The 26,121-nt window shown below is 44.6% G+C and overlaps 7 protein-coding genes across 7 annotated transcripts; 4 read left to right on the forward strand and 3 right to left on the reverse strand.

The window, feature by feature from the left end:
- Nucleotides 1-619: 619 nt before the first annotated feature.
- N7479_011512 (GMC family oxidoreductase) lies at nucleotides 620-2,523 on the forward strand (the record flags this gene model as incomplete). Its single annotated transcript, XM_057259203.1, has 3 exons — nucleotides 620-965; nucleotides 1,042-2,253; nucleotides 2,309-2,523. The coding sequence occupies 3 exons, from the start codon at nucleotides 620-622 to the stop codon at nucleotides 2,521-2,523; spliced, it is 1,773 nt and encodes a 590-aa protein (XP_057106661.1).
- A 1,244-nt stretch (nucleotides 2,524-3,767) lies between these two features.
- N7479_011513 (non-ribosomal peptide synthetase) lies at nucleotides 3,768-6,563 on the reverse strand (the record flags this gene model as incomplete). The annotated part of the gene is made up of 1 exon (XM_057259204.1): nucleotides 3,768-6,563. One exon carries the CDS (start codon nucleotides 6,561-6,563, stop codon nucleotides 3,768-3,770), a length of 2,796 nt encoding a protein of 931 aa, XP_057106662.1.
- A 330-nt stretch (nucleotides 6,564-6,893) lies between these two features.
- On the forward strand, nucleotides 6,894-8,246 carry N7479_011514 (FAD-dependent oxidoreductase; the record flags this gene model as incomplete). Its single annotated transcript, XM_057259205.1, has 2 exons — nucleotides 6,894-6,911; nucleotides 6,963-8,246. The coding sequence occupies 2 exons, from the start codon at nucleotides 6,894-6,896 to the stop codon at nucleotides 8,244-8,246; spliced, it is 1,302 nt and encodes a 433-aa protein (XP_057106663.1).
- A 232-nt stretch (nucleotides 8,247-8,478) lies between these two features.
- On the forward strand, nucleotides 8,479-9,623 carry N7479_011515 (NAD(P)-dependent oxidoreductase; the record flags this gene model as incomplete). The annotated part of the gene is made up of 5 exons (XM_057259206.1): nucleotides 8,479-8,652; nucleotides 8,705-8,861; nucleotides 8,930-9,101; nucleotides 9,164-9,333; nucleotides 9,382-9,623. 5 exons carry the CDS (start codon nucleotides 8,479-8,481, stop codon nucleotides 9,621-9,623), a joined length of 915 nt encoding a protein of 304 aa, XP_057106664.1.
- Nucleotides 9,624-9,951: 328 nt separating this feature from the next.
- Nucleotides 9,952-11,404, forward strand: N7479_011516 (uncharacterized protein; the record flags this gene model as incomplete). The annotated part of the gene is made up of 4 exons (XM_057259207.1): nucleotides 9,952-10,116; nucleotides 10,173-10,302; nucleotides 10,365-10,494; nucleotides 10,636-11,404. The coding sequence occupies 4 exons, from the start codon at nucleotides 9,952-9,954 to the stop codon at nucleotides 11,402-11,404; spliced, it is 1,194 nt and encodes a 397-aa protein (XP_057106665.1).
- A 651-nt stretch (nucleotides 11,405-12,055) lies between these two features.
- On the reverse strand, nucleotides 12,056-13,469 carry N7479_011517 (NAD(P)/FAD-dependent oxidoreductase; the record flags this gene model as incomplete). The annotated part of the gene is made up of 3 exons (XM_057259208.1): nucleotides 12,056-12,336; nucleotides 12,408-12,947; nucleotides 13,016-13,469. The coding sequence occupies 3 exons, from the start codon at nucleotides 13,467-13,469 to the stop codon at nucleotides 12,056-12,058; spliced, it is 1,275 nt and encodes a 424-aa protein (XP_057106666.1).
- A 10,836-nt stretch (nucleotides 13,470-24,305) lies between these two features.
- N7479_011518 (Dehydrogenase multihelical) lies at nucleotides 24,306-25,562 on the reverse strand (the record flags this gene model as incomplete). Its single annotated transcript, XM_057259209.1, has 3 exons — nucleotides 24,306-25,040; nucleotides 25,107-25,297; nucleotides 25,409-25,562. 3 exons carry the CDS (start codon nucleotides 25,560-25,562, stop codon nucleotides 24,306-24,308), a joined length of 1,080 nt encoding a protein of 359 aa, XP_057106667.1.
- Between the last annotated feature and the right edge of the window lie 559 nt (nucleotides 25,563-26,121).

The following is a 26,121-nucleotide window of genomic DNA, read 5'->3' on the forward strand; positions in this document are numbered from 1 at the left end:
TGTAATTATTTTACGCAACCCGAAGGACAAGATAGCTGATATGTACTTCGTGATATTGGGTTCTAAGCAGGTCTATAGTATGAAATCTAGGAAATGTCATTAGATAAAGACTAGCATACATCCCCTAACAAATAGTCGACGAAGGATCAATTTCAAGGAAAGCAAAATCAACATGCACTCTTAACCTGATTTATTTAGCACAGAATATTATAACATTAGCTCGAAGCCCTAAATACACACAGGCATGGAAAAACATCTACTCCGTGTGCAGATGACCTTAGTTACGAGTCATGAGTAGAAATGGCCCAACCTCCATTTTATGCAGACTAAGATGGAATCTCTCAAGGGGTGCTTCAATACTTATTTTTTTCATATTCTTTGAGTACGCCCTCCGCATGTACCTTTTACATTCTACATGCATGTGGGGAATGGATCAGACATTCCAACTGCCAACCAGGCAACCCTGATACAACTGACGGGGGTTGAGTAAATCTGTGAGATTCCCAACACCCCAATGCTGTCTAAACACTATATTCACTTGGTAATCTGTGTGTGTTGTACGAAGGAAACCCGCGGCTCCTCTCTCTGAGGAAGTGACATTTTCTTTCAGTCAACCACAATGCGCCTCTTAACAATCAGCTGTGCACTTATTTGGCTAGGTGCGGTGGATGCAAAGAACAAAGATGGCTCACACCCACAATACGATTTTGTCATTGTCGGTGGAGGTACGAGCGGATTGGTTCTTGCTAATAGACTTTCAGAGATGAGGAATTTCACTGTGGCAGTGATCGAAGCTGGGGATTCAGTGCTCAATAATGCTAACGTTTCTTCTGTGACGGGCTACGGTCAATCATTTGGGACAGATATTGACTGGGCCTACCAAACCGAAAACCAAACATATGCAGGAGGATTGAAACAGACTATGCGTGCTGGAAAAGCCATCGGTGGTACAAGCACCATCAACGGTAATTTGACTTAGCCTTTTCGATGGAATGAACCTATGGGAGCCTATTGCGCCTGTGCTAACACTTCTCCATATAGGGATGTCCTACACTCGAGCACAAAAAGTACAAATTGATACCTGGGAACGAGTCGGAAACAAGGGTTGGAATTGGAACAACCTTTTCCCATACTATAAAAAATCAGAAGAGTTCCAAGTGCCCACACCAGATCAAATTGCTCGTGGCGCTGACTTTTACATCGCCCATCATGGCCAACATGGCCCACTCAAAGTAGGCTGGCCTCGAGCAATGACAAACAACAGCCTGTTACCTGGACTCGATGAGACGTTCAATCAACTAGGTCTCCCCTACAATAGGGATTGCAATGGTGGTAACATGGTGGGACTCACGGTTCACCCTAATACCGTCGACAGTGACGCTGATGTTCGCCATGATGCGGCCAGAGCTTACTACTGGCCCTATGAGAATCGCTCCAATCTCGAGGTTATGCCACACACTTACGCGAATAAGATCATTTGGGCAAATGATTCCAGTGAGGCCATTGCTATTGGAGTTGAAGTTACCGGACTCAAGGGGGTTGAGATAATATACGCTTCGAAGGAGGTAATTCTGTCGGCTGGATCCCTCAAATCCCCTGTGCTTCTGGAGCTGTCTGGTATTGGAAATCCCGACATTCTCCGTCGATTTGAAATCCCTCTCCAAGTCAACATCTCCGCCGTTGGTGAGAATTTGCAAGATCAGACCAACAATGGGTTCTCTTATAGAGGAAACGAGTTTTGGCTCGGTTCCCCGACCTTTTCTGCGCTACCATCAGCAGATCAGATATTTGGTGATAATGTTCTCACTTTTGCATCTATTGTCAACTCAAGCCTGGCAGATTATGCAAAAAACGTATCGAAATACTCCAATGATGCAGTCCAGGAAGCCAATGTTCTGGCTGCTTTCCAGGTTCAGCACGATCTAATATTCAAATCGCAAGTTCCATACGCGGAGATTGTCTTACTTCCTATTGGAAACACCTTTTCCAGCGAATACTGGCCTCTTCTTCCTTTTTCGAGAGGAAGTGTTCACATAAAGTCCAAAAATGCCTCCCAGCCACCCTCTATAAACCCAAACTACTTCATGTTTGGCCAGGATCTGAAAGCTCATGCTGATCTTGCTCGGTATATCCGCAAGGCATTCAAGACCGCTCCGCTGAGCAACCTTGTGGGAGAGGAATTTGCACCGGGACTGAAGCATGTTCAGGAAAATGCGTCAGACTCTACATGGGAGGACTGGGTTATGTCAAAATGTCAGTATTTCCTCTTCAAGTTGGAGCCCAGAAGGATTCACTGACCCTATTTTAGACAGGTCGAACTTCCATCCAGTTGGTACTGCCAGCATGCTGCCTCGAGATAAAGGCGGCGTTGTCAACTATGAGCTTAGGGTTTACGGTACTCACAATGTCCGAGTAGTTGACGCTTCTGTCTTGCCTTTCCAGCTCTGTGGTCATTTGACAAGCACCCTTTATGCCGTGGCCGAGAGAGCATCCGATCTGATTAAGAAGCGATATATACTTTGAGAAACTTTAGGATATGCAACGGGGAGGATCAATATTGTGTGATTACGGACAGCCCCCCTGGTTTTATTTGATCGTTGGTCTTGACGCCTTGATATAGCGTTTTGGGTTCATACATTAATGAAGGAACATATTTTGCGCCATGTAATAATAATCGTGATATGTGCTTGTCCTTTCGTCTCCAAATCCATCAAAAATTAATTTCAACGAGCCTAGCTCTCTGATGAGTGGACCTGTTTGGGTACCATCATTACGGCAGGTTTTTGGTGCCATCGCGCCAACCGTCTTTTTGCCAGGCAGAAAATTAGTAATTAATCAACAATACAAACCCAGCTGCGGGAGGTCCCAAGGTTAGGCCTCTGCAAAGCCCATAAATAAGCCGGGCGATGGGGGCCTTATAGGTCCCTGTCAAAACCTATTTTGCTGCATACATAAATATTATCTTGGTATAACGTATTTCACATACGAGCTGCGCACACAAGCGAGCTGCGCAGTCGAAACACCATAGTAAAATCGATGTATACTACACTTATATCTCCACAACCAAACGATTTTTATTAACAGTAGTTTGCCGATAGAGATTGATAAGAATTTTTAGTAGTATACATCAATTTCGAGTAGATTAAAAACCTGCATTATTATAGTAAGAAGTAGGAATTATACGAATATAACACTAATTCTAGTATCTTATTAATTGAATCAAATCATTTGAATTATTACTTTCTATAACTTTACTTGTAAATTTGTAAAGGAAGAAGAAGATGAAGAAGAGGAAGAATATAATAATTCACGTATAGCTTCAAATGTTTATTTATATAAAGCCTGGATAGTAATCTCAATACCCAAAAAAACCAGCAAAAAATGTATTAATTATACAGTTGCAATAGGTTGGTATATTTGTATTGTTTGATAAATAATAGAGGCCTATTATAGGCCCTATAGGCCCTATAGGCTCAAGGTATAAGCCCATAACCTATCGATAGGCCCGAATAATGGGCCCAAAGCCTAACCTATTAGTGGGCTGGGTTGGGCTGGGCTTTAGGCTTTGCGGGTTTGGCAGAGGCCTACAGGAGTATACAGATGAGAGTAAGGCCGTAAGATAGGCGGTAAACAAAATATATGGGTTGGCGCGATGGCACCAAAAACCTGCCGTACATCATATTTTAGACAAAGTATTCCTTAATCCTGATTATTTGCTATCATGAATGCCCTCACCTGCCTCGCTACTTTCTCCATCTGAATAAATCCTAAATCCCCCTTGCATCAAGCGCACTTCGTAATGTCTTTTGGAAACCAAAGACATGTTCTGGCCCTAACATAGTGTAATGGGCACCTCCAACATCGTGGAAGCACGGCGGGGCGCGCGAGAAATGTTTCCACTGACTCAAATATTCACTGAGCCACTGAGCCTTAGACGAGGCCGCCACGGCCAGAGGATTGCAGTAGAAGACATCAATGCTAGCAATGGAGCTGGTGGGATCATAGTCAACAGCCATCCTCTGTAAGGCGAAGGCTAGGGTTGCCCACTTTGTCAGAGCATCAGGTGTCAAGGCCAGTTCGATGAGCCGATCCTGATTGGCTTCCGCCATCACCTTCGCAAGAGCTGCTTCCCGAGTTGCACCTTGCAATTCTGCTGCCAGTTCCCGCGCTCGATCTTCGGTCATTAAATCCAAAAAGTACGAGAGATGCAGCAGGCATTCTTTATAGTCCAGCTGTCGCATGCGGGACTTTATATGAGGCGGTAGGTTGAAGGAGCCCAGGAAACGCACCTCATCCCCATGGCTCTCCAACACTTTGCCCACCTCGAAGGCCAGCATTGTGCCATATGAATACCCAGCCAGTGCATACGGCCCACGCGGCTGATTTCGTTTGATGGCGGCATGGTATGTGCTGACAACTTCCGTAATCGTCTCGAAAGGCTGTTCGCCTTCGTTAAACCCCCGCGCACGTAAAGCGTAGACCTTTCGATCAACCAGGAATTTTGCCAAATTAAGAAAGACAAGAACTTCGCCTACTCCTGGGTGCACAAGCCACAGTGGTGCCCTGTCTCCATGAGCCTGCAGAGTCACCACAGGATTATACTCGTCTCGTTTATGATGACCATGCTGGTCCTCCAGCGCGCTGGCAAGGTCGCGGACAGTGGGGTTCACCATCAAGGTGATTATGGGGATTTCATACGAGAGACCCAGTTTCTCTTCAATGGACTTCTTGAGCTTGATGAGCTCCACCGATGTGACGCCCATGTCGAAGAGAGAGGACCGCACGTCAAACTCATCCTCGGGAAGGTCGAGGGACTCGATGAAAAGAGTGAGCAAGTGCTTTTCCAGCTCGTTTGCAGGATGGACATGGGAGGTCGCCCGGTGCAGTTTGATTGCTTGCGAATTAATCTCTTGATTTGTGCCGTACTCGCCTCTCTCAAACGCCATCTTGATTTTGGTTCGTGATAGTTTGCCCAGAGCGGATTTCTGCAGTTGCGACCTTTCAAGAGGCAAAACCTGTGGTCTGGAGCCTGTAGACATCATCGCAATCTTCGCGATGGCATCGGCTGTTGTGGCTCGCGCGGTGCTATCGTCTGGGGCATAGCTTGGTAAGTACACCACGCAGATTACTTCTGTGTCACCACCTGCAGGAAATGAGGAAAAACAACATGTGAAGCTCGGAACCAGGCCAGGAATTTTGCCTGGCTCATCTAGCGCAGTCTCAATCTCCTGCGGGCTGTACTTGACGCCGTTGACGATCATAGCTTCTTTAGCCCTGCCCATCATGTGGAGATTGCCTTGGTCATCCATAGAAGCCAGATCGCCCGTCCGGAACCATCCATCGCTGGTGAATGACTGCTCGTTTGCGGCTGAGTTGTTGAAGTACCCCTCGAAAAGGATCGGCCCTGTCAATTCGAGGTTGCCCACAACCCCAGTCGGTGCGATGGTATGGTCCGCGACAGTGGTGACCCTCATAATCAGACCCGGCATACACTTTCCTGTAGATGCAAACTCAAGACCTCGGTCGAGATCGTATCTAGGGAAGTCTAGGTTGTAGATGGCGCCACCGCATGTTTCTGTCATACCAAAGCCCGTAGCAATGACGGTCTCAGGGGCACCATACCGAGCGAGCAACTTTGCCACTGCAGCACCAGTCTTGGTGACGTTCGCCTCGCCACCTGAGGCAATATACCGCAGACAGGTAAGATCCCAGTTGTATGCGATGCAGCGGTCGCCATGGCCTTCGAGTGCGGCCCGGATGCGAGCGAGGAAGAAGTTGGGCGCAAAGGTACGGGAAACGCGATGACGATTGACAATATCCAAGAATGCGAGTGGGTGCGATAAGATATCCGCCGCTTGCACATGTACCTGGTCTTGACGTGCGAACAGAGCTTGCAGGTGGATTTCTAAAATAGCCGCAACGTGGTCGCAGCGGACCCAATTCAAGAACGAGGTCTCATCGGGCAGTGGCACGACCTTATATTTGCTAGCCAGTGCTGTGAATATCTGTTTATGGGTGAGAATGACCGCCTTGGCGTGGCTGGTGCTACCAGATGTGAGCATCAGGATGGCGATGTCAGCGGGTTTGGCGTCGCGATACACATCGAGCAGCTCTGCGATCGGGGCGTTGTCCATGTCTAGCGACTCCACAGCAATGGGCGTGATATCATCTTGTCCTCCAAATTCAGACAGCTTAGCAGCTGTAGTCAGACAGCCGGGATGCTTTAGGGTGGTAGTTAAATGCTCCAAATGTGATATGCGCGCTGTCGGGTTGTTGGACAGCGATGTTGACATAGCTGGAATACAGCCGGCCAGTGTGACGGCCCAGAACCAGACTATGCTTTCCCAGTGAGTGTCTAAGTGGATGAGAATCACCCGGCCTCGAGGGAACACCTCTTGTTTGCATCGCAGTGCCCATGAGGCCTTCTGGGCGGCCTGCAGCAGCTGGTGGTAAGAATATGACTTGGGCTTGGTCGTGTTTTGGGGAGGATAGCAGATAATATTCCCGCTACCCTCTTGATCAGCGACGGCCTCTAGGAGGAGTGTGAGGTTGGTAAATGCCATTTTTTGGTGATGAATTCATCAATGGTGAATTGTTCAACCGGAGAAAAGGCTGAACAGTGATGGATTATTTGAGGCATGTGCGAGTGACATAAATCAAACCCCTGATTCTCAATCCAGCTGCCTACATGAGACTCGAAAGTTTCCTATAGGTACATTCCTGACCGCAAAATGGATCTGGCATTGATTTGTGTATGGCTGCAAGGCGCCAATATCAATTCATATAGTGGGTATTTCTTGCTTCTGAAGACATTCTGTGCCACATCTACATATATATCAATCCATAACATCTCCTCCTGGAACTCGATTTTTCTCTCTTGAATCGAAGACACAATGTATGACCTCCAAAAAGTCTGTACCCTTACTTTTATTTTCCATAGAGCCACACTGACCGACATATAGGTCATTATCATTGGAGGAGGACCAACCGGACTCGCAGCTGCGATCCGTCTGGCTCAACAGAACAAGCTGAGCCCGGTTATCTACGAGCTACGCGACCCAGAAACTGCAGGTATTGGGGGATCTCTAGGCATTCCTGCAAATGGTCTGCGAGTTCTACACCGACTCGGTCTCTGGGACACGATTATCCCGCGCAGTGTCGAAATCACCAAAACTGTCCTACACTCCACATCTGGCAGTGTGCTGAGCGAAGTCGATGTCTCTACGGAAGCTAAACGAAAGACAGGCTTCGGCTATCTCCGGATCAATCGGGTGGATCTGGTCGAGTTACTGCGGGAGGCCACGCAGAAATACCAGATCCCTATCCACTACAACAAACAGGTCACCTGCATCGACGACCATGGGGACTCCGTCACGGTGACCTTTTCCGACGGCACTAGTGACACGGCCCCCCTTCTCCTTGGTTGTGATGGAATACACTCGTCTGTGCGCAGGCTACACGTCGATCCCGAGATTACGCCCGTCTATTCTGGCATTGCAGCGATATCATCGATTGTGGACGACCTAGTAGACCGAGAACCCGAGGATGCGACCTGCCTGCATTCAACAATTACACCCCACGGTATGCTGGCCACTGCGCCGTGTGCCGCCAAGCAAATCTTCTGGTTCTTTAGCAAGGAGGTGCCTCTGCCCGCAGGGACATCCTCGGCCGACGTCCGTGACGGCTGGTCACTTCACCGACAGAAAGAGCTGGCGGATTGTCGTAATTCACTCGCGACTGTACTGGGCAGCGTGCATGGAAGGTGGGGGCAATATCTGCGGCAGCTAGTGGACGCTAGTAGGGATTTGCATTTCTACCCGCATTATCGCCTGCCACTCGGTGGGCGGTGGTTTCTGCCCTCAGCTACACCACAAGGATTCCCTCGGGTGTTGCTGATGGGAGATGCCGCCCATGCCGTGCAACCTCACGCTGGACAGGGTGTCTCCCTCGCGTTTGAGGATGTGCTACTGCTTTCTGGACTGTTGGAAAAGTATCAAGCTGGGGACTATGCGGACCTAGGTCAGGTTTTTAGCCGATTTGATGAGATCCGCCGCCCGCGCATCCAACGCATCAATGAGGTTGCATTACACAATGGCAGGATGCGCCGTAACCAGTCCCCGTGGGCGGTGTGGTGCAAAGAGTGGTATATGTGGATTATGTTGCACGTCAATCGATTCTGGGGCATGTCTATGTCTGGGGTGTTGAATGGGGATGTTCTGTATGACGTGGAGACTGAACTGAAATAGCCAGATTGAGCCGAATTTGATTTTCACCCCTATGGAACTCTATAAGGCACATCTTTGCAGAAACCTATTCAATCATCTCCCCTTGCAACCAAAATAAGGCCCTCGAAACGACAGAGTAAAATGACTAGTCCAGCACCTCCCCAACTAGGGTGGATTGGCATGTCCCTCTATTATAGCACCCTCTTCATTAACCCCTCGCTAATGCCAGGTGATTCCTGTAGGTCTCGGAAACATGGGTTGCGCAATGGCAACAAACCTCCAGAACCATCTCCGTGCTCAGAGCCAACCACCATTGCGGTTCTGGAATCGCACTACATCCAAAGGGGATACTGTGGCGAAACTTGGTGGCATTCAATGTTACTCTGTCGCTGCCGTGGTCAAGGAGAGTACGATTATCTTCATCTCGGTAGGCATTTCAGACCTAGATTAACATCTCAGATTCCTAACCACACAATCAGACTAGTGACGATGAAGCACTACAGACCATAATTGCACAAATTATCTCCACCGGATGTCTGACCGACAAGATTATTGTTGACACAACCACCGTCCATCCAGATACAACCAAGGCTGTTGCTGCGAAGTTGGCCCAGGAAAATGCCTTTCTGGTGTCGGGTATGTTGCTCGACCCCCACCGTTTTTCTTTGGTTTTGAAATTTATTTATCACGCTTATGTTATCCAGGTCCTGTATTTGGCTCCGCCCCAATGGCCGTAGATCGAAGGATCCTAATTGTCGCTGCGGGTGCTCGCTGCGCGATACACCGAATATCCCCGTATATCAAAGGCGTGGTCGCGCGTGATATTCTTGAGGTAGCAAAGCAGCCAGAAAAGGCCTCTCTGCTGAAAATCATTGGGTGAGTTCATTCTAGACTCAAACCTGCAATGTCTGTGCCACAACGTCTAAGGAAAATGCAAGGAACTTCGTCGTCTCGGGTCTGACAGAGATCGTCGGTGAAGCTCATGTACTTGCGGAGAAGAGTGAGCTGGGCTGTGATGTAGTTGAGATGCTGTTGGAAGCCCAGTTCGGACCTCTCCCAGCCATGATTTCCAAGCGGCTGACCCAGGGTGTATATATGCCGCCTAGGGGTGAGGTTTCCACCCAGACATGCACAAATATTATGCTGACCTCGATAGGCACACTTCCGTGGTCTAATCTAGATCTGGCTCTAAAGGATGTTGACCACGCCCTTGGCTGTGCCGCTGCGGCGGGAACTAGATTGCCAGTCGGAGAACTCATCTTAGACAATCTCAAACGGGCCAAGGTCTTTTCCCAGGAGCAGGATCGGCAGTTGGACTCGGCGGCGTCGTACGGGATAATTAGATGCGACGCGGGCCTAGACTTCGACAATGAGTTCGTGAAGAAGAGAGATGCATAGACATGGTGCTAATTTTATGCAACCACGGACGATCTGCACTGTATTTAGGCAGCAAAAAGAACAATTAGTTACTAAATACTCCGTATGACATATCCCTTTCTGTTGGACCGTGTGATCTCATGTGCATTTGACAGGTCATATCCGGGATCACAGCTGCCAAATATGTTGTATGTATTACTGCGTATGTATCTTCTGTGTTTTTTATCGAAAATATTCGTATTCGTAAGGTAGTTTATGTGAGATTATGTTTAATGACAGTCTGTTGCCTACCCCCAAATGGCCAGTAATCCATCCATCATTCGGGTTTTATCATCCCCACCGTGCAGCGATGGATCTTACAAGACTCGCCACTTCTATCTGTGAGACAGCAGAGGCCCTTTCCAGCCAGCCTACGATTGACCTTCAGGAGCGAGTAGAGCTGTTGCGGGCATGTGAAAAGCTTTCTGCAATTATCGAACACCCAAACTCAAGATTAGAGAAAGCCACTGTTGCGGTAAATATATCACTGGTGTAATGAGTATATGCATTCGATGTATTGACGCCGAGTAGATATCCCCAATCGTAGCCGCCCGCGTCGCCATCAACTTGGGCATCTTTGATTTCGTCCATAATTCCGGTAAAGAGGAATTTACGAGCGACGAAATAGCATCGCACACAGGTGGAGATCCATTGCTTATTTGTAAGAGAGCCACAGTTCCTCCTGCCAATTTCCGCCAGCAGATAACTGATTCAAATAACCAGGCCGTATTTTGCGGTCATTGACAGCGTCTGGTATCTTCAATGTCACCCTAGGAGGTACCTATAGCCCCGGCCCCATGGTGAAGGATCTCGCTCCGGGTGGCTACTTGGCAAGCCGGATCATAATGAACTTGTAAGCCTTGATACATATCCAGAGAAATTACTGCGCTATCCTAAGCTGATCAGTATTCTAATTCTTCACGGATACTACCAGTGACATTCACTTCCAAATATTCGCGAAACTTCCTGAATACTTAAGGGACAACCAATACAGATCTCCCGAAAACGCCTATGCAGGACCCTTTCAATATGTCTTTGACACAAATGAGCATTATTTCAACTGGATGAAGTCGCGCCCATCTCAAATGGATGCCTTCAACCGTACAATGCAGGCCGGTGTTGAACGTGACAATTCCGCGCGATGGACCCAAATATTCCCCGTCGAGCAGCGATTCCAACGATTCTTGAGCACCAGCTCTCCTGTTGATGAAGAGCTCCAACTGGTAGATGTCGGAGGTGGCATTGGCCATGAAATCCGCATTTTGCTTGATACGCTTCCATCTCTACAGGGCCATTTTACCCTCCAGGATGTACCCGGCGTTATCCAGAGCATGCTCCCGGAACTCCAGATAACCGTCCCCGCCACGCAGACAGTGAAGGCTATGCCGTATGACTTCTTTGAGCCCCAACCCGTGACAAGGGCACATGTCTACTTTCTGGGCCGTGTCCTGCATGATTGGCCGGACGCTCAGGCGCGGAGCATCCTGCAGCATATCCGCAATGCCATGGGCAAAGACTCTGTGCTCCTGATTCACGACCGTGTGTTACCAGATGATGCGGCGAAGGTCCATTTATCAGATACGATCATGGATTTCAATATGATGGCCTTATGTTCTTCCCTCGAACGAACAGAGGCACAGTTCCGAGAATTGCTCGGGTCCGTGGGACTTGACCTGGTACGGGTGTGGCGGCCAGAAACAGCTGGTCTTCATCGACAAGCGGTGCTTGAGGCGGTCCGGGCAGATTCTGTCAATGATAAATAAAGATTTGTGGACAATAAAGCGCCGTTTTAATCTGCATTATGGTCTATCAGTTTACTCCGTACCTCGAGACCAAATATACGTAATATCAATTATCCAAAATAGCTTACAACTCATACGGAATCATTATAATTGGCTGCATAAAGGCAGTGTAGGACATGGGTTCTGTGAACAATTACAAGCCGAGCTGCTGAGAGAGAACTGAATTTTGCATTATGCCATCGGGTCTAATATAAACAGCCTGTTACAGCTGGATTCCCAGCTGGCCTGGATATGCAGGCCATCGTGGAATAGCTACCAAGAAGTAGTCTCCATTGAGATCCATGATCTAAAACCCCCTAGTCTGATTGCCAGTCTTCTACATATTATTCTCTGTGATTGCATAATTTCAATATCGGCAGTCTCGCAAAATACATATCCAAATTATGGTTATCGTGATACATTGCTTCTAAATCATTTGTCATTGAGCCTTTGAATTGAATAGTTATGGAAGTGGTAGATAATTTACTCTTAGCGTTTTATCCGTCATTCCATATGCTTTCTTCGTGTGGAATGTTTACGGTTTTAGAGGAATTTCGACTAGTAAAATTCCCACTAGCCAATCCATCTTGCCTAACTGTTTCCCTATCACCTTCAATGATCCCTGCTATCTTATCAAGCTGCTCGAACCAGTCCTAGTGCTCCCCGTTGAAGATTGACGGTCATCCCATTTACAACATCAACGCGGAATTTGTTGAGATCTGACTTGAGTTCCGCTTTCTTGATGCGATCGCACGTTAACTCGCCATGTTCATCTTCAGGGAGCATTTCTCCGTTTGGAGCCATTTCTGTAGTGCCATCCACCTTACGGATGACTCGCATGCAGAACTCCACTGAATCGGCCACGTCCTGAGAACTCAGCTTTCCTCCACCGATCTCCACAGTCCCTTGGATAACTAGCCGGGATTAGCATCACGGGTCTTGAAGTCGCTGGTATGAAACGGATACAAACTTGGAATAGACTTACTTGGTCGGAAGAAACTGAAAGCTCGATCAAAGTTTGTCTCATCATACTCATTCAACACCGGACGCTCCTGTCCCGTGATTTGTGCATACGCGCTGGTAACCACAAGCAGAAACCTTGTATATGCCTCCCGAATCTTCTCCGAGTGCCAAATAACAGCCGTCTGCTCGGTGCAGTCGCCCTTGATTACCGCACAGATAGAGGCGGCGGCAGAGAGGGCCCCAGTGAACGCTAGATGCACGCCCGACGAGAAAAGAGGGTCAATGAAACATCCGGCATCTCCGACTATGCGGATATAGGGACTGGCGTAAGATGAGGCGCTGTACGACCAGTCGGTGGCCGATTTGACCTCGGACACGAGTGTGGCATTTTCTAGAAGTTCGGAAATCATTGGAGCATCGTTCATGTGTTGCAGAAAGAACTCACGCGTGGTGGGTGATGCCATCTGCTTCTTCTTGGCTGTGAAACTGGTCTGCTGCATGACCACGCCAACAGATGTTGTATTGTTGTGGAGAGGAATAAACCACGCCCAGCCGCTCCCATCTAAGAGCACAGAATTTTAGCAGGTTGCTTTAATATTACATTAACTCAGATATTTGTGCACATATTACCTTGTAGTCGGGGAAAGAACGGACCCCCTTCTGCAGGAGTACCCCTGCCATACGTTCCAGCTCCCTCGAAATAACCCCAGGTCGCAATATTCTTAAGACCTTCGTTATATCGGCGATTCTTCATATACTTAGTACTGACCAAACCCGCCCGCCCACTCGCATCCACCAGGTACTGAAATCGAATCGTACCGCTGGCGGTGTTGTCCTTGCGTGTCCAGGAGGCAGAGACGGGCCGTCCTTGATTCGAATTACCATGGCCTTCCTGGCAACCTGTGGGCAGAAATTCAATTTTATTGACTTTCACTCCATCGAACGCTTTGACGCCGCTATCTCCAGCATGTTCAAAGAGAATCTGATCGCACTCAGAACGAATTACATTCCATGCATGTCCACCAAATGCAAGGAAATTTGTGTCTAGATAGTGCTCGGTTAGCCCTGACCTTTCGAACAACATCGTGGCAGCTATTTACATGCTGGAGGCTTGCTATTATAGCTGAATGAAGCTCCATTCTGCAACCTTTTTAGTTGGATATCGAGACATTCCTTTTCCAGATCACCATGCTGACCTTATGAATGAACCCGTGGTTCTCGAACTTTGTACTTCGAGATCTCGCTCTAATTGCTGTGCCTACGCCTTTATATTAGTATAACTAGCGATTAGGATATTATCTATATAGAAGAAAACTAGTAGTCCTTTTCCTATAAAAACGTATAGGTCTTCTGGCACTTACTGTAGACCTAGCTTACGGAGTACGCTTACTGCTTCTTACTGCTAAAGTTGTGGTGAAATCCGTAGACTGTATAGCGCGCGACGTAACTTCCAGTATTTACCTAGGTTTTGAAATCCCTTAGATATATACGTATACGTCTCTTAGTCTAACTTACTGTTTAGGAACGCGGTAACAGTATCTCTCTGTCTTAGGTTAAGATCAAAGGCAGTAACTAAGGTAAAAATTATCCTCGCTGTCCTTACTGCTAGTGTAGTAGCTCTCTTTTCCTCGTAAGAGATAGTTTTAAGGTCTCCGCGCACACAGATACAGGCCTTAAGCTTCAAAAGGTACCTATCCTAGTCAAATTTGTATAAGAACACCTATAAAAGAGGGAGAATCTGCTTCCCTCGGTCTCTTAGTTTCTTAATAACCTTAAAAGTCCCCTTTTCAGAGAGGGAGTTAATCTCCTTCCTTATCGCTGCGAGAAAACCTTCCTGAAATAGGTGGTTTATTATATCCTTCTAGTATTTTAGCGGTAGTAGGAGGTCGTCTCGGTGGCGGTAAGTGTCTGGTTTCTCAGCGTATAAGCCAGCGGTAAAAGTATAGAGTAGCGCCGGTGGTTCTACTTCTTAGGTAGTGCTTATCGCGTAGGCGAAGTCTTTTTCCTACCTTACTTAGCGTCTACGCCTACCACTGAGTATATTACTGGTATCTATATCTCCGATTATCTCTCTTCTCGGAGCTAGTAGCTCTACCTAAAGTTACTTCTCTAGTTCGTCTTCAGTGGTTTTAAGATCCGCTTCTTCTTACTGGATCTAGTCCCTTTGATCTCCCTCGGTATCTACCCCCTAACCAGAGCCAGTATACCTCTCTTACTCCTACGGTGGGGTGATTGGTAGTGGTAGTAGGGGCTGTTCAATCGGAAAGGAACCTAGTAGTACTTATAGTAGAGGGTCTAGGGTCGGCCAATATAACCTATTACCTACCCCCTAGACTAGGGTAGTCCCTCGTTAGTTAACTATTATCTTTTAGATCTCTACTTACTGCGGAACCTCCTCTTACTGCTATACTTACTGAGGCTCCTATACTTCCTGTAGATCCTGAGTCCTCTCTTCTATTATACTAGTCTCCTCTTAACTAGTAATTTAGTGGTTTATCACCTGTGCGACCTCCTTAACAGTGAGTTCCTGTGGTCCCGTTATAGCTGGTAGTGGGATAGGCTGATATTTCTTATAATTAGGGGTATATTTTCGTGTCTTATCAATAACTGTATCCCTAATATACCTCACTTTCCCACTATATAGGAACCAGATCTTCTAGATATTCGAGGTAAGGTATCCTACCACGAAGCCAATCTCTATATATAGGTTTATCTTATCGGACTGTACTTACTTCTCAATACTGCAGTATACTAAGCTTCTATATAACCTAATATTTGATAGGTTTATCCTCGGCGCCTATAGTGCGACTTCCTTCCTTACTTCCTCCTATAGTACTACCCACCGATTCTCGGCAGCGATATACGTTAGTATACGATTTAATAACTATACAGCGGCGCTTACGAACTCCGGCTATAGCTCCTTTAGGAGGTTCCCTTCGAGGGCGAGTATATATATCTAGGTGATAATTATTCTACCTAATCTCTCAGTATACCTATTTATCTCTAAGTACCCTAGGGGGGAGTAATATATTAGGATACTATCGCTTATAAGACTATACTCCGCTGCTCTACCAGCTGCTGCTTTATTGTTATAGTGGAAGGCCTTAATTGGTAGCTTCCACTGATTTCTTATAAGTTGTACAAACTGGTTAATAGCCAATTAATATTTAGGTTTCACTTCGTGAGTTATAATCTAGTGGAATCTCGGTCCTTCTAGGTAGAAGTAGGATATCCAGCGGTGCTTATTGTAGGCTGGCTGCAGCTAAATTAGGTCGAAATATACCCTTCTAAAACGTCTAAAGGTATATCTAACTTATCGTCTTGAAATCTACCTCGGAGCACTTCCTATCTTATAGGTCTAATATAGAGATTCTTACTCTGTGCTTACTCCTCCTTTATCGTTAAGAATAACACCGTCTACTATAGTAGTAAGCTTTACTACGGTCCGCGGTTAAATATATACTAGGCGTCGGTACCAAATTTCAGAGGAAGCCCTTAATTCCTGTGGCTTCACTGATTTCCGTTGTACTTACTACACAGTATATACTTGTTGTAGCGGAGCCTCGCCTAGCTTATTAAAGATCCAGAGATTGAATTGATCCTATAGGTTTATATAGACGATAGGTCTATTATTTAGGTCCTGTATACAGTTTATATATTGGTACTAGAGGCCGCCTTTCTTCTTTAGTATCGCGTACGATACGAGACTCGTATAGAAACTTAGTAAGTATAGAGCGTCGCTTAAGGTAATCTCTATCCTTCCCTTTACTGGGTATCTCCCTAAAAGTCTAACTTTACCTCTCCCTAGCACCTATATAGTACTATCTCCGGTTATTAGGTCAATTATATCAGGTGTAAAGTCGACGAATAGGGCTCGGTTATTATAGATATATATACTTAATCCGGTATCAAGAATCCACCGGTTATAGAGGGAGGGCTTACCTACCTTTACCACAGAGAGTACGTGCTTACTAATCTATATAGCTTCACTTAGCTTACTTCGAAAAGTGGTTATAAAGCTAACTTAGTTAGCGGATTCGGCTGGTTTTTCCTATACTTACTAAGCTTACTGAGCTTTAGCTATTACTTTATCCACCTATTGCTTCTAAGCGTAGTCCTTTCCTAACTTCTTCTTTACTTTCTCTAGTTTCCCTTCGTTTAGGGTATACCCTTCTAGCCGAATCGCTTTGTTTAGGAGCCAGTAAGTAGCAACTTTATACTTCGGGTGTAAGCTACTATAAGGGCAGTGTCTCTTCTTAAACGGAAGCTTCTTTTACTTTATTTCCGGTTTCGCCTCTTAGTAACCTTACTAGGTCGAGAAAGCGCCTTTTAGAGGAGTGGTTGATAACACTACCTATACTCCTATCTCGCGATTTATCGCGCGGAATAATTTAAGGAGATCTCGGGTATTATATACCTTCTTTTCTATCACTATTTCCTAGTATTTACCTTACCACTATATAGGTAGAACTTCTTTCACGGTGTATAGGAAGTCCCTATTAGTATCTCCGTCCTTAATACTAAGACTAACCGCTTACTCCCTTAGCGAGTTCTACTTTTAGAGCCACTTATCGATATCTCCAGTCGGCTTCTGTATTGTAAACACTTTCCAACTTATTCGGATTTCCTCCTTATACGCGGTCGATCGAGCGAACCGAGACTTTAGATATATAAGTCTATTATACGGTATACGATATATAATCAGTGCGAGGTAGTGTACTGGGTCAAGATAGGTAAGGATATATTTATTTATATCACTCAGTCCCTTTACTTACTTCTCCTATCGAGTATAGCTTATTTTATATATATCTGCTTAGTCTCTCTATTTCCTTCGATCTGTTTCGGTGCCCTCTTCAGGATATTCTGGTTATACCGGTTCCTTTAGAGTATCAGGTCGTTCAGTTGACGGGGTATCCGGGTTATAGTGATCCCAGACATTTTTTTGCATTGCGTATAGCTGCACCTTCGCAAACCAGGTAAGCCATTGCGGTGTATCCTTCAGTTTATCGCCCTTTATAGCGGAGAGAATCGATACTGTTTCTATTGCTGGATGCTGTGTTGTTTTGATATGAAACAAGGGATGACTTTCTGCGGAGTGGCTTCGTGGAGGTTTATAAGACAGTTTCTAGCAAGTTGCTAGGTACTATATACCGATATAGTAGTCTTATTCAGTGCGAACCGGGCTTATAACTGTCCGACTACTCCGTATGGTGGAAATGTATGGGTCCAATCAATGGTATTCAACTCTCCGTATTGCTGTATTGACTTCCTGGCAATTTATACTGTCCTGATTATATAAGAAATATTACTGTATACTTAGGATTAATAAATCCTCCGGTATCCTGGTGTATCTGCGCCGACAAAGCTGAAATGCCTGGAGTATGCCTTATTTCAGACCGCTTTTATATATCTCCATACCATGTATTGTAAACATTCCCCTTAATCGCTGCGAACCTATTCCTAGCCATACAAATCCCTATATTCCCCAATTCCAGGTGTTTATGATCCAATTCCTCCTTCTGTAGCAGTCGAAACTGTAGAAAACAGTGCGGAAGCAAGCGCGAGCTCAGTCTCAGGACAATTCGCTACACTGGAGCTAGTGGGGGAGGATACAGAGAGCATAAAGCCCCGGGCTAGCTATATATGGAGATTTGTTCGGTCGCAACAGCGTCATTTTTCCTGCAAATAGTTTCAACACCTGAAAATTCGGTGAACATAGAGATTTGCATGGAACAACTTAATTTTGCCCACAGCTATTTGAAAAGGTGAACTTTCAAGGTTCCTTGGGTACATATGTACTTTGCTTATTGGGGTCTGTGTCATATTGATTCAGTCCTGTAGGTATTTGTTTTTTGTCACCTTGAAATCTGGGATATTTAGGCATCTAGGCAAGTACTACTTCGTACTCCGTACCTACTCCGTAGTACATACCCAGGTGGACTTGATCACTGTCAAATAAAATGGAGAATACACACCCGTGGATGGCCAGGTTACAGGGTATTTTTGTCGGATTGGATATGGCTATGTATATACTAAACAGGAACCTTAGTTTTTTGTTATGGTCTAGTGTAGTCTTCCGCACGACCCAGTAAAACCCAGACCCAACCCAGACCCAACCCAGTCTGGGTTGGGTTTTGGGTCGAACCCTTCGACCCAGTACTGGGTCTGGGGCCCCAAACTGGGTTACAAACTAAACAAACATACTAAGGATTCTAAATGTATAACTTATATATTTATTCGCGGTAATTTTGAGTATTTACTTTACTTGATTATATCTAATTTTATTTGTAAAAAGGGTAAAAGAGATACGTATAATTGAGGATTCTTTGTCAAGCAAGCTAATAGTATTCAAATAAATCATCTTCCCTGCTTTTACGTTTTCTCCCTGATACTCGTGTCTGTGTACAGGTTAGTGGTAATGATAGCGAGCAAGGACGACTATATTCACTTATAGGTAAGGGCCTCTCCTCCGGTATATCCTCTGGTCTATCCTTAATTACAACCTCAATTGTATCCCCTGGTTTATCTTCCGGTTTATCCTCCTACTCCTCTGTATCACTAATTAGATCAACCTCAATCTCACTAAGCTTCTCTTCCCTCTCCTCTTTTACCGCCTTAAGCTTATCCTAGGAGAAGAATTTCTTAAGAAGTGTTGCTTCCTACTCCTCTATATTAAATTTCGTTGTACAAAGAAATATTATTAATACCTCGATAGTCTCACTCTTTATTCTACTACGACGATAGTGACAAATATCTCGAGCGGTATTAAAGAGGCGTTTAACTCCTGCGCCAGTTACTGGAAATAAGAGTGTATCTCGCGTAAGGGCAGCAATAGCCGGAAAGCGAGCCTAGTGCTCTTTCCAGAAAGTAAGCGGCCTAACAGAAACAGTATCTATATATATATTAGTATTATTATTGTATATACTCTTTATATTTACTTACCGCTATCAAGATATTGACTGATTTCATCAGTAATAGCTCGTGGTTATATATCCCTTCTATTAAGTATCTCCTCTAGCCTTAAGCTTAGATAGGCTATCGTTAGATAGCTTTGTAGATTATGACTGCTTGTTCTAACTTATACTTAATATAGAATAAGGGCTTATTTAAAAGCAAGTCGATAGGTATCTCGCTATTTCTGATCCCAATCACTGGAGAGGAAGAATTTGAATTTATTCACCGGTGTAAGTATTGTACTGATTGTATAGATATTCCCTCGAAGATCATTAGCTTAGGAGTAATACTTATTAAGCTTAGACCGACTAGCTTCAAGGGCCTCTAGTATCTGTTTCTTCTATAGGATACACTTTCGGTGTAGCTGTACCTGTGATCGCTTAAGATAATCGAATAGTTTATTGTAGATCTTGAATATATAGTGGGCAGTGATATCTCGAGTCTTTGATAGCTGTGTTGTATAATCAAAGAAGGGCTCGGTAATACAAAGAAGATAGTCGATCTAACGCCACTCTTACTCGCTGAGTAGTATCTCCTTATAATCATACTCTGTACAGAATAAAGAGAAGATAGCACGTAGCCTCTTTACCCAGCGAAGTATAAGGAACGTAGAATTCTATCGTGTCTTTATATCTTAGATTGGAACGATCTTGATATTAGTTATCTGAAGATTGTAAAAGATCTCTCTGCGCTAGGGACTTATATTGACGTAAATCGCAAGATAACGGACTTTGTTTAGTGTAGAGGAGATCTGACTTTGCTTCGTATTTTCTTAGGCTAGCCTTAACTGCTTCTCTATCCACCTTATCTCGGCTGATTTATTTAATAGAACTGCCTTGATCCGAGTAAGAAGCTGATTTAGGCTGAGCTGGATAACGTGGGTAAGATATAGTATTCGGGTGATAATAGTATTATCTAACAAAGCCTATTAGAGAGCAGTAGCTAATATCTTATTGTTTGATATATTATCTGTTATTAACCTAAATACTTTATCTTCAATATTATACTCCACTAGGGTTTCTATAAGAACACTACTTAGGTAAGAGCCGGTATATATACTATAAAGCGGCTTAAACCTAAGTAGTACCTCACGATATACCCAATCACTGTTAATAAAATAGCCAGTAATAGCTATAAATACCTGCGAGAATAGAGATATCCAGCAGTTAAGCGCAATAGATATCTTTGAGCCAGAAGGTAGCGTACGAAGGATACGCTGCTACCGGTCTTTGACTAGACTACCTAATCGGCGACGGATAGTATCGGTAGATAGGATCACTGGAGGGGATAGGGCGGAACGAGCTTTATTGATAATATATTTGAATAATAGATACTCGATCAGATAGAATAGGAGCCGGTTAAGAGTAAGAAATTGGAGGAGATCCTCCTCCCAATCTTCTTATAAGAAGGGTATACTTACTGAAACCTCTCCCTAGAATAATAATAAATTAGTATAGTTACTTAGTTTTATAATATAAAATATACCTCTCTTTGTAGGAAGTTTATAATCTCTGCTTTCTTCCCCTTTTCCGACTGTAAATAACCAGCCGTTTTCCGATGTTTCTGGATAGTTAATATACTATAATACTGCGCTTTACCTATACTGTTCGGGCTTAGTGTATAAGGATACTCTAGGATCTTCCTACAGCGCTTATATATAACCTTTAGTGCGCTATTAATACCCTAAGCTACCTAATAGTAGCTATTCTAGATCTCTGTATAGCGGTTCGAATCCTATTTAAGCTTACTTTTCCTCCCGTAGTTAGTCTCTAACCACTAGTCCACAAAATCGTTATATAATATTGTATCGTATAGAATAAACCCTTTCCTACGGTCGGGTCTAACGCGTTTCAATAAAGGGGGGATTAGGAGGGGATTATCTGGTCTTCGGAAGTTTGAGTCGATTGTATGTTAACTTACGGATAGTGTGACTTATCCAGTTGAAATATATAAGAGATCGTTAAGATCACCACTATAGAGCGACGATATAAAGTCGGAAAGTTAGCTTTAAGATATAATATAAGAATGATATATAATATATACAAAGGGATATAAGGGGAGAAATTCTTTAACGTACAAAGGAAGAAATACACTAAAGTTATAGAAGTGTCTAGGAATATTGATATATCAAATATAGTAAATCATCCTACTCTTGTTGATTGGTCTATTATACTAAAATTATATAGGTCTAAAGAAATACCCCTAAGATAACCCAGTCAAGACCCAGTTATAACCTATTTAACCCAGTAAGAACCCAGTAAGAACCTATTTAACCCGGTAAGAACCTAGTAAACCCAGTAAAACCCCAGTTAAACCCCAATTCCCACCCTAGTTCTATTAATCCTTCTCAAAATATTTCTTCCTACCCTCCCTTCAAGTCGTATATACCAAGTAGATTAAGAGGTAGTAAGTAGTTTTGAATATAAAGGTTTACTAGATATCTATCTATAGTTATATAAGCTCTAAAATTAAACAGAAGAAGAGAAATAAATAAATTCAAAAATTATTTTACTCTATAGATAAAAATATATATTATATTGATATATATTGAATATATATATCTACAACTTGGGGTATACTTTGTATTTTAAATAGAATGCTATCGTACGCTTAAGAAAACCAGCAGCCAACACATACCACCTTTCTATATAAAATAAAGTATTTGAAGAAGTAATTAATCTTGAACCAGATATATTGCTTTGAAGAACGAGGTAATTTCTTAAAATTTCCTTTTCCTTATTGGTAGAGAGTGTAGTATTTCGATGTAGAAACCATAACAGGGGAAAATAACAGTATATTATTTAAATATTTATACCATAATTTATACAGAAACTGGGTCGAACTGGGGCTATACTGGGTTTTCTGGGGCCCCAGTCACTGGGTCTGGGTTAGGCCTGGGTTATAAGGTTTCGACCCAGACCCAGACTGGGTTGGGTTCTGGGTCGAGACCTTCGACCCAAACTGGGTCGTGCGGAAGTCTAGTCTAGTGGTAAAATGGCTGTAGTTTTTCCCACCATTTTACTCGAAAAATCTACGACCAAAAATCCCACAGAGAAGTCTACAAAGATGGATGTTATGTACGGAGTACAGATGGAGCCAGTTAGTTCCATACCACAAAATCGCCGTTTATGTTTGGTACAGCCTTTTTTTCTGACAATCACTCATAGAGCCGAAAATAGCTTTATGTAACTATATCCCTTTGATTTCACGGCTCATCTAAGTATATACTTGCTATCCGTAAGGGAATTTAGACTATTGTGCGAGTTCTCGCTGCCTATAGAGAATAAATCCATATATTACATGCTAGGTCTGGGAATCAAATAAAATATACAAGCTCACTACATACATCCATATTGTAGATAATCCACCAAATAATGCAACCCACCTGAGTTGCTGATTACTGGCTAAGCGAACAAACCTTCCAAAGTTGGAACCAAATGTGTCAGATGCCTGGGGCACCCAACTGGGGCCCAGTATGTGACAGATCCTGGAGATAGATAGCCCCAATCTCTCTTCTCTTCCCTCTCTTTCTTGCTTTCTCCGTTCGTTTGCTCTCCTTGATAGGCATCATAAATCGTTTCTTCATAGTGAGTCCCCTGTAGGATTCATAGAGAAAACAACGCAAATCCATGAATTGTTGTGGAGGCTACTGCTCCTATGGAAGGGAGAAATTAGGAGAAGAAATTGTTGCCAAATTATTTATACAGGTCATGCTATCAGACAACTACTCGCGGTGTCAATAAACAATATATGGGGGATGGGATCATCCAAAACATACCTCTAGACTGAGCATCAAAGATCATGCATGGTAAAAAAAATATTCTGGTTTGCATAGAAAGGATCATGCATAAAATGGAGTTTCAAAGCATCATCTCTTCATAATTTTGACACCATTTATACCAAAGAGTTTCTCAATCTTCCAAATGCCACTTTTAGTAGCGTTTTGTAAGTGCATCAGCTAGATTCTTCTTTGTATTCAATGGTTCGAATTTTCAACCCGGTTCTTCATATCGCCTTTCACAGATTGATATTTGGCATCCACCCATTTGGTATCTTTGGTGAATTTATATTTCTCCAAGATGGTGACTGCGTTGTCACTGACCAACTGGAATCTTATGCTGGGAATTCATATGGTGTAGCAGCTTCATCAAATATAATGCTTCACGGACCGTGCTACCAAGAGCGACGTGTGCAGCTGTTATACTACTGCTTACTATCATATTCTGCATCCTAAAGTACTAATAGATAGGTTTGCCTGCGAAGTAAAGAATGTATGGTTAGTCTTCCGCACGACCCAGTAAAACCCAGACCCAACCCAGTAATGGATCTGTGTCGGACTGGGTAACCCAGTACTGGGTCTGGGGCCCCAAATTGGGTTACGAACTAAGCAAACACGCTAATTATGTGTATAATTCTGCTTATTTAGCTGGTTTACAACTGTCAAGACCCCTTTTTATGTAGAAACTGGGTCGAACTGGGCCTATACTGGGTTTTATGGCGCCCCAGTCACTCGGTCTCGGTTGGGCCTGGGTTATGAAGTTTCGACCCAAAATGGGTTATGCGGAAGAGTATGTATGATTCCGTGGATTTTCTATCTTCACAGTCGATATATGAAGAATCGACATAGCCAATTAGGCGTTGATTTTTATCCTTGTAAGTTGAAATTTATAATCTAGTGCACCTTTCAAGTAGCGTAATATATATGGAAATCTACAGTGGACTCGCTATGGAAAAACAATGCATTGATTCATATGAGAGCAAAAGAACAGAGAGAGGATGAGAGAAAAAGGAAAGGAGAACTATTGTATATGCTCCAAAGAGATATAAACACATTGAGAAGAATGCTAAACGTCACATTTCTATATCCCGAAATCATATCTATGAAAAGGCAGCAGGCGGAACTGAAATGGGGGAGATGCTCAAGGGACAATGCCCATCAGGAAACTTCGCTTAAGACGACAAGAATTTACTGAGACTTCTCCTGCAACCACTTGTAAACCACCGAGAAATCCTTACCATGGTGCTCCTCCTCAACAGCCTTATACACCTCGCGAGCCTGAGTACCCAGGGCAAGAGGAGTATTAGACTGCTCCGCAGCAGCAAGAGCCAAGCGAAGATCCTTATGCATGAGACTTACCCCGAATCCGCCCTCATATCCACGTGACGCGGGGGCTGTCTCGACGACACCAGGAACGGGATTGTTAACCTCAGAGGGCCAGCAACGACCGGTTGACGAATTGATCATTTCCGCCAAGATCTTGGGCTCGAGTCCCCAGCGAACACCGAGGTTCATAGCCTCGGCGGTGGCGATATTATTTAGAGCCAAAATGTAGTTATTTGCGAGCTTACCGGACACACCAGCACCAGGCTGACCAAGGTGCCAGGCCTTTTTACCCATCAAAGCGAGTACACCACGAATACGTTCGAGTAGTTCTGGTTTCTCTGAAGAGGCACCAAACATGAATGACAACGTTCCTGCACGAGCACCGACCACACCTCCAGATACAGGGGCGTCCACAAAGCGGCCGGCTTGAGTGGTATGGATAGCTTTTGCGATATCCTTGGATACGACGGGGTCAATAGTAGATGTGTCGACAAAGAGACGCTCTTGCTCGAGCGGTGGTAGAGCTCCATATTTGAGGATAGAGTGGTAAACATCAATAACATGCCGAGACTCCGGGAGACTGGTAACCATAACAATCTAAATGGAAGACAGAAATAAGCAGATGTATCAGACAGTCTCCCCGTACTGGAGATAATCACATACCGATTTCTCGGCAACCTCGCGCGCACTCTGAGCGAGCTCAACTTGGCCTTCATTGACGCCCGCACCATTGCTTTGTGTGGTCTCCCGGGCCTCTGTAGCGAATCGATTCATGGTATCTTGGTTGACATCGCGTATGATCAAGGTATCAGATACGGGGATCTTGGCGCGCAGGTTTTTGGCCATATGATAGCCTGGGACAGTCAGCTAGGTAAATGCAATACGAACAGCTCGCGGTTCACTGTATAGCCGAGTTCCGTGGATCCTCAGGTCCTCGGGTCCTCGTTGCAGATCTCATAACATACCCATCTGTCCCAGTCCAATAAACCCCCACGTCGCATCACGATGCGTGGTCATCGAGAAAGCTCGGACCTTGCAGGACGGCCAGCGTCGGAGGTCCACTGCGGGCGCATGGAAGCAAGTCACCCTCCGCGAGAGGGAAGCTGTTCGGAGACTCATTTTTTTTTGATAAATGCGATATTTTGTTCGATACCTGAGAAAAATGGGAAGAGATAAGTGTTAACATACGTAGACAATGATGTTTGATGGGCCAAAATTACCGAGTGTAAGTGGGCAGAGTAGTGTTAGACTGGTTGAATATAGGCAAATAGAATGGGGAAATGATGTCTTTAAAAGAGCCTACAACATATGCACGATAGCAGCTCCGCACAGGCTTTAACCGTGGCTTTCCGAGATGCGAGGGAGTGCGGGATAGAACATGTATGCATCACAGTACACTAGAATGCGGGGGTGACCGGATTAGGAAAGCCGTGGGGAAACGCATCACGTGATGTGTTGTTGTGGGCGGTGTGCTCCCAAGCAGTTTGCAGGGTTTGCTTACTTCTTGGTGCCTGAGGCCGAGTCCCTGGCCTCGCCAAGGAAGTGCTCTCAGCAAGAGGGATTGCTAAAGGCAGGGCTTAGTAATCCTAACTCTATTCCACGACAAATACCTGGTAGGTATGCGGATTTTAGGTGATTTAATTGGCTCCCGGAAAGTGGGGGGGGGACCAGGTATTTT

This window comes from Penicillium vulpinum (genome assembly GCF_028829585.1).
Source record: "Penicillium vulpinum strain IBT 29486 chromosome Unknown utg000004l_segment0_segment0, whole genome shotgun sequence".
Lineage (NCBI taxonomy): Eukaryota > Fungi > Ascomycota > Eurotiomycetes > Eurotiales > Aspergillaceae > Penicillium > Penicillium vulpinum.